Source organism: Mizuhopecten yessoensis, unplaced genomic scaffold (assembly GCF_002113885.1).
Source record: "Mizuhopecten yessoensis strain PY_sf001 unplaced genomic scaffold, ASM211388v2 scaffold715847, whole genome shotgun sequence".
NCBI lineage: Eukaryota > Metazoa > Mollusca > Bivalvia > Pectinida > Pectinidae > Mizuhopecten > Mizuhopecten yessoensis.
Genome location: NW_018479821.1, coordinates 14,494 through 22,973, shown reverse-complemented (window position 1 = coordinate 22,973; position 8,480 = coordinate 14,494). Strand labels below are relative to the sequence as shown.

The 8,480-nt window shown below is 37.5% G+C and overlaps 1 protein-coding gene across 2 annotated transcripts in view; it reads right to left on the bottom strand.

Annotated features, from left to right (window-relative positions):
• Window positions 1-189: 189 nt before the first annotated feature.
• Window positions 190-8,480, bottom strand: part of LOC110441301 (TBC1 domain family member 25-like) — a 20,819-nt gene continuing 12,528 nt past the window's right edge. Inside the window, exons 4-5 of one of the 2 annotated variants that reach the window (XM_021484413.1) lie at window positions 4,768-7,056; window positions 190-3,210 (exon numbers count right to left, since the gene is read on the bottom strand). In XM_021484413.1, coding sequence (XP_021340088.1) covers window positions 4,772-7,056 — 2,285 coding nt within the window. In that variant the 3' untranslated portion in view covers window positions 190-3,210; window positions 4,768-4,771. Of the gene's footprint in view, window positions 7,057-8,480 lie in introns of both variants that reach the window. The other variant, XM_021484414.1, reaches the window with a different exon arrangement.

Here is an 8,480-nt window from a genome sequence, read left to right as displayed (position 1 = left end):
AGATGTTAACCCTGAATTAGATGTTAACCCTGAATTAGATGTAAACTGAATGAGATGTTAACCCTGAATTAGATGTTAACCCTGAATTAGATGTTAACCCTGAATTAGATGTTAACCCTGGACAGAAAAGCAGCAACTACGTGCTCCCTGTATTTTTTTCAGAGAGCATACAAATGAGAAACAAGGAAATTCGCAACAACAGAAAACTTTATTGACAATACATGCCAAAAAAATAAAATAATTGGAATATTTACTCTGAATCCTTCCTCACAGTGGATTTCATGATACACAAATACATATTGCATATGATGTGAAAGTTCTTGCAAAAAATACTAACAACACTCACTTCTCCATTGTAAAGTTCTCCGAGATAACGGTATTATAAGTTTATGTTTGGCACTCAAGTGAACCTAGATGTCTAAACCATGTAGAGAAAATACAGAAAATGCTGGGCAAACATCTGAACAAAAATAAATATATGTTCTTATTGATTTTTTTTTAAAATTACCTAGACATCTGATGAATATATTAATTCAGTATTATTTATAAATCATATAATTAAATAGTCCCTTCTTTATAAAGACATTAAAAACAGGTGCTTTTGCTTGTAATTCCAATCTAAAATAAATGTTTAAATTACCTCCCTTAGGTCACACTACTTTTACCTGGCATTGGAAGAAAAACATCTTTTACATCAAAAATGTCATCTAGAATTTTACACATTCTCAAAAGTAATGTAGTATTAAACTTATCACAAGTCACTTATATGCTAAGCTTTTTATTATCTTGTAGCGATGATGTCTTGTACACTTAGCCATACATTACATTTACTTGGTAACAAAGCGCCTTCACCCAAGCCAAGGAACATTACAGTGATGGTCGATCACGGTTGGTTTCTCTCCACAGCAATGACAACATCACGACTAAAATTTAGACTTTTCCGTACACACAGCAAAAAACCCATCTCTACAACAGGAGAAGGCTTACAAGTATGACAATCATTTAAAATATTTATTTGACACTTATTGTTTTAAAAGATTTCTCCACATAACACCAAACACTTAGTGATATGGATTTTTTACCTGCTTTCAGAAGACATTGCTAATCTCGGCATGGGGGTAGGTCATGTTTTCATGGATATAGATACTAACAGGTCATGTTTTCAGAATTATACTTGACTTCTATGTCATTTTGTTTCTAGAACTATACTATATATAATAGGTCATGTTTTCAGAATTATACTTGACTTCTATGTCATTTTGTTTCTAGAACTACACTATATATAATGGTAAGTCATGTTTTTAGAGTTACACTAGACGAAGTGGCACTGAAAAAGGTCTTGTTTTTAGAGTTACACTAGACATAGGGGCACTGAAAAATGTCATGTTTAGAACTACTGCAGGGTAGACCATGTTTCTAGAGCAAGCCGTAGTACATTTTAATACTGTACAATCTCCATTAATTAGTCTTGAAAGTATTACATCATTATTTGCAAAATAATACACATATAACGTGCACACTGTCTTGTTTTTCCATAGAGAAAATTCCATGCCCTGTACAATGTTCCAGTTATTCATAGTAATCAAGCCTAAGTTCATCGAGTCATTTATATAAGACAGTTACCCAATACCCTATATTTTTTTATATCAGTAAGACTTCAAGACAGATAATGCCCTACAAACCGTACACACTCCTGCTCAGTGTCACTTGTTTGATAGTTTACATCTCCACATCTAAGATTGTATACCTTCATGTCAACATCCCCTCATACTAATATGACAATGTGTACTTGATATTTATTTTTTAAATGCAACTTAGAAAAATGACAGCATTTAAAGTATTTACCCATGGTCAATTATACACATGACAGAAATGTTGTGATTTTTTATTCTAGTCCAAATCACCATTATACAGAGCGGTCTAAAGAACATACTACCTATATAAGAGTTACAACATGTTTACACTTACTACCTACATAGTAAAATTACATAATTACAGTTTCTATGTAAGATTACTACCTGTTATCAATGGTAAACATGGGATGGCGATAACATCAGTTGACAATGACATCCTTAGGGTGACCATACACACGTCACCTTTTATCATAAACAAAGTTTGACCTCGGTTGACAGTAGCATCAACAGGGAGACAATACACACTCATTCAAATTCCCTTTTATGTAATTTAGTTCATTTAATCAGAATCAAGGCTGCAGTGTCATCCTAGCAAGCTACAGCCTTCTCTAGGCCTTATAGACCCTTAGAAAAAGTGTCATCCTAGCAAGCTACAGCCTTCTCTATGCCTTATAGACCTTTAGAAAAAGTTGTTGGAACATAATTGACCTGTGTGACCTGAAAAACTGGTGCAGGTCATTCATTTGAGCAAAACTTGAAAGTCATTCATCCAGTAATAAACAAACCGATTATCATTACCGGGGTACTCTACATCTGATGAATCCAATATATTTGAACCCTGTGTCTTCTATCAAATACCGACCTTTCGCTGTTGCCTTGTTTAAAAATTACCATGATAAAGTATGATTACAAAATATGTCAGAGATTACCAGGTAAGTGTTTCACAAGACACCTTCTAAACAATCGATTTGTTTTCGAAACTGAAATCTTTTGCTGTAAACAAAACATTTTTGACCAAAATCAAGTACCAAAGCTTGTCATCATAAATTATCAGCTCTCTGACATTTTAGGGATGAAAAACCTTCTCCACCTATCAGAGTACAACCCCAGTGCTTTGTTTCTGTACAGGTATAGAACTGCACAAACATATAGAACTGCACAAACATATATCTATGCCCTCTCTCTATATATACAAACATTTAAGCTGAACTCTTCATAGCCAGTTTTTCAAAGATGCAGATTAAACTTGTGCCACATATTAAGCTACATATCTATCTTTTGTACAGTCAAATGTTGGTATGTCACATTGGAGACAATATAAACAGAACAGGTGTCTGATGATAACATCCACCATATCATCTTAGCAAGCTGGAATCAGAACAGGGGTCTGATGATAACATCCACCATACCATCTTAGCAAGCTGGAATCAGAACAGGCGTCTGATGATAACATCCACCATACCATCTTAGCAAGCTGGAATCAGAACAGGGGTCTGATGATAACATCCACCATACCATCTTAGCAAGCTGGAATCAGAACAGGTGTCTGATGATAACATCCACCATACCATCTTAGCTGGAATCAGAACAGGAATTAAATACGGAATGTACACTCACAGCATTTATAGTTTCAGAATGCATATTGACAGTGTTGATAGCTCTAGGAATCAAAGGGAGACTACTCTCAGCTATGTAACCACTTTATAACAATAGTAAACGCTTTGTCTCAATGAACACTTACGTATGTACTAATGATTATTTTGATAGACTGACCAAATCTCATGTGACAAAAACCCACTTCCAACATAATAAGGGAGTCTGTAAAACTGGAGTTCAAAATGGATTTTTGTAAGAAATTGCACAACAAAAGAGTTTGTCATAAAACTGATTTTTAACCCTTTCACCACTGAAGACCATAATGGAACCATCCAAATCGATGTATAGTAGAGTTTATTAAAGTAACATAGGGGTGAAAGGGTTAACAAAGACAGACCAGATGTTCAGTGCCTTATCAGCTTACAGTTTCGATGTTCACTTTTTTACAACTGAAAAATAATTTATAATGTATTTACCAGAATTTTGCACCTTGTCATGACTAAGGACGCCATAAGAGAACTATCAAATTATGACCAAGATCACTCTTGAATTTGAACATACTACCGTGTATATTCAGTTTTTTTTTAATTTCTAGAAAAATAAGGCTTTTGAAATGAGTAATTTATCATAAAGCTTCTAAACCAGCCAATGATTTAGAAGCCTTCAATATGAACTTTAATTATAATCTCAATTTAGAAATTTAAAATTGGTGTTTTAATTATAGGTTTAGTTGTACAAAGTCTAATTCCTTTAACTCGGTAATTAACTGGTGTCCACTTCTGTCACCATGACAGTTCAACATCAATTCCACAAAATAGTGATGGATTACAAATATCATGACTAGAAAAAAAAGGTGAAAATATTTGCCATATCATGTTGGATACAACAAAAACACTTTACATACCATATTCTAATTATCTCTGACAATTTAGCACAAGTTTTATCTGCCAAATGTTCAAAATTTTTGTCACCATCTAACAAAATTTTATCTGCCAAATGTTCAAATTTTTTGTCACCATCTAACAAATTTTATCTGCCAAATTTAAATGTCCAAAATGTGTTTAATTTTGTTATCATCGTCTAACTCAATTTGTTGTTTGTTGGACCTCACTTAGATTTAACACTGACAGGAGATATCACTGGTCCCCAATTACTCAGACAGAAAGATCCAATAAGTTCCAGTTACGAAATAGTCTAATGCAATAGTTCCTTGATTCTGCTTTAATAGTAATATTTTGAGTTGATAGGGTTTCCTCTTTGTAATAAAAATGTAAGAGTGTAGATAGAAATTTAAATTTTCAACTTTAATTTTAGGATAAATTGGATTTTGACCACAAAAAATTCCCACTATAAACATATCAGTCAATGAACTATTGTAATTACGGATCTAAAACAGCTTCAGTTTATGCACTATAATCTTTGAACTTATCATCAAACAAAGTCAAGAATCTAACATACAGATGTAAGCTACATCAAAGCTTTAAATGATTGCACTCTGGTCCACAAATATGACCGACAATTATTGAAATACACTGACAACATTATACACTGAACACATGGTCGTCCGCCTCAGCTTGCTCCTCGATTTTTTTCTGCGTCTGCAGGTAGTCTGTATAGAGGATACGGGCCTGGTGCAGGACCTTGTGAACATTATGTTTCCTAACCATCCTGTCAAACATCATGGCGATCTCGTCATACTCTAGCTGTTTCTGTAAGATTGCCTCCCTGTGCTGCATCAGCAGTGTAACACACACGAACATCAGGAATGGGTTGCCATTTCCAAACACATCTGGAGGGGGAAGTCGGATTGATGCAATACTGTGCTTTATAACCTCCAGTGAATTGTCGTCCGATACTTCGGCACAATCAGACAAACTCATTCCAGAGTCATTCAAAGGGAGAGAACTTGAGCACACACCTTTGCCCCCGATAGTCACTGGAGCCCCACTCACAGGAGAGAGAACAGCCTTTCCTGGGTACATCTTCTTACCATGTACTAACCCATTACTAAGGAAAGATTTTTGGGAAGAGTTACCCATGTCCTTTACTTTGAGGTCAGCATTACTGTTTTGCACTGTCAGAGGGTCCTGTACAATATCTGGTGCCTTAAAACCCGCCACAACCTTCGGAACTGAAATTTCAGTAGGCCTCTTTTTTGGGATTGAAATCAACTCTTTGACATTGTGGAAAAACCCGGGTCGTTCCCCTGTTTTTTTGACAGTTTTATTGTCGGGGGCGACAGATGTCTGTCCCTCTGTTTGTCCCTCATCTGTAGAATCCAGAGAGAGGTAGAACTGGGAATGTCCGCTGTCATCTTGATCTTCATCTATGTAATCATTGCACAATTCATCGTCCGTGGCATCTGACTTAAACTCTGTTGTCAAGGAGCCACGGCAAAAGTTGGGGTCATTGTTTATACTACCGTCTGGTACAGCCTGGTCCTTAGAGAAAAGGGTTTCCACCTCCTCACTGTCTGTACCGTCTGTGGGGGTCTCACTTGTCAGGTCCCCATTGTAAAAGGAGCCTGCTGGACGCTCGTCATGAACACTACTGCTTAAATCCGACACACTGAAAACTGAATCACAAGAGGCAACATCTGTTGTCTGTTCTTTCAGAACTTCAGCTTCTGTGTCTTCTGAAATTTGTGCTTCAGTTTGAATGTTTTTAACATGATCATGTAATTTTTTAACTTTTGACTCCATCTCTGTTTCCAGAGACTTGTCGATACAGGAAGATTTCGCCTGGGCGTCAACAACCATCGAGTCCTTCATAGAAGGAAAATCTTGTGCCCCAACAATGGACTTCTCTTCCTCAAATGGAGAAGCCTTACCAGTGTTTGTCACATTCTTCGAAACTAAAACAGTGTTATTATTCACAGAATTATCCTCAGTTTCCTCCCCTGTTTGAACCTTGGATGATTTCACTCGTCTCATATTCCTAAACTTCTCATAAATACTTGGTTTCTTCGAGAAAGATGGCGAGCAGGGTGACGTTGATAAAAGAGACAAAAAATAGTCCTGATCTGTCAAGGGGAGCTCACTCTCTGGGTACATAGGTGGCAGCGTGCTCCACATCACCTCCAGCATATACAGAGCATCCTCAAATGGGAATTCACGCTTCAGTTCCAGCAGTAACCATCGGTAGCAGAAGAATAAGTCTCCTGCATCGTGCTCCTTCAAGTACGCATACAGAACAGGATCATGCAGTTGGAGAATGTCACTTAAATGTTTGAACTTAAGGCTCATTGGATTTTCATTCAACATGAAGTTTGATTTCATCCTGGCCATGATCCCACAGAAGCAGAGATAGGCCTGAGCCTCATCCTTCTGGATGACGAGTAGCGGTGACGCGACGTCGCTCATACCCTGACAGTACGACACCTCCGGGTGTGTGATGGCATAGGTGACTAAGATGTTGAACAAGGACAATAGGTTCTTACTGTCGTCACCTCCCGCAAAGTACTTAAGTGTCCTATCTGTCCTCAGGACGTCCTTCTTAACCATCGATGTTATATAACGGAGGTCCTCCGAAATCGACCCAGAACTGATGAGGTTACGCCATTTGTCCCGGAGTTTGTAGTACTCATTCTCTTTATGTTTCATATAATCAAACCGTTCTTTTCCAGAGAGTCCAATTGGGAATATGTTCAACAGGTGACGCCACACAACTCTACGCAGGGATGGCTCCACCCCTCCCTGGTAGATACTGATTCGGAATTCCTCTGGTTTTATCATATGACCACTGGAGTCCAAGTAGTTCCTAAACTCCATGTCTGTCATTGGAGATTTTGACGGCCTATAGCGTTGTTCATCCTCATTTCTCAGACCTGGCGGTGACAAAACAACAAATCGTTAAATGTAATCAAACATAATATCGTCACAGATATGATATTTTATAAATCATACAAAGCATAATAAGCAGGTGTCACACAGGTGCTGGATTCAATTGACCCTTCCCCCTAAAAAAAAAATCTCGCACTTGAGCAAGACTACCACTTTTACTACATAACAAAAGTAGCAGGGTGGCTAACCTGATTCTGTCATTTTTTAGGGGGAGGGGTTAAGGCTCTGTCATTTTTTGTTGGGAGGGGTTAAGGCTCTGTCATTTTTTGTTGGGAGGGGTTAAGGCTCTGTCATTTTTTAGGGGGAGGGCTTGAGGCTCTGTCATTTTTTTGGGGGGGGTGGGGAAGATCAAGTTACGGGCCACAGAGAACTGTGTTCAGTATTACAGTTTATGTAACCTCTGGTGATGAAACAGTACTATAACACTGATGTACTGGTTAATGAGCTATATCAGGGTATAATCATACTGTAGTTTGAGATTTGTGAAGACACCGTGTATATCTTTATTTTACTGTCACAATTTCAGTTTTCGTGACAACATGGAACAGAATCAGTTCAACAAATCTTCGCAACAGTATACCCCGGTAATCATTATATACTTAATGTCAAACATAGCAGGATATACCTACAATCTGATTCATACAAGCTAAAAACCCCAAACGTGAGGGAGGAAATCTTGGTCATTCTGACATGGATTAGAGGTGTCAATCAAACCAAAGTGAGGCAGAGTTACACTGACATTTCAGGGTATCATTCATGACATCAGTTATAATCAATTTCATGATATGTCACAGTCGATTGGGGTTTATGACATCATAAACCATCATGAACTGAGCTAATTATATGCAAATGAAAATTGTGGGTTAATGACATCATAAACCATCATGAACTGAGCTGATAACATGCAAATGAGAAATTGGCAGAGGTTAAGTTGTGGTTGAGCAGTCACTAATTACTTCAACTGAACAATCAAATACCCTGTTACAATTAAATTAATAAATTAAAATATTGGTAAAAACACAGGTGAGCGTGAGGTGTTCACCATACCATAACCTGTGTCTAGGGTAGAATGCATGTGTGTGTTCGGTGATGTGTTACTTTACCATAACCTGTGTCTAGGGTAGAATGCATGTGTGTGTTCGGTGATGTATTACTTTACCATAACGTGTGTCTAGGGAAGAATGCATGTGTGTGTACGTGTGTATGTAGGCCTGTGTGTACTCGTCCACCACCCGTGCTACAGTGTGTGTGATGTCCACCAGGTGGAGCTCCTGTGATAACTGGTACACATGAAGTGTCCAGTCTTTTACAGTGTTTACCGCCGACGTGTTAGCTGGGAAAATACGGAAAACTGATAACTAAATATATAATGTATCAAAAAACTGTTCAATCAAATAAACAAAAAAAA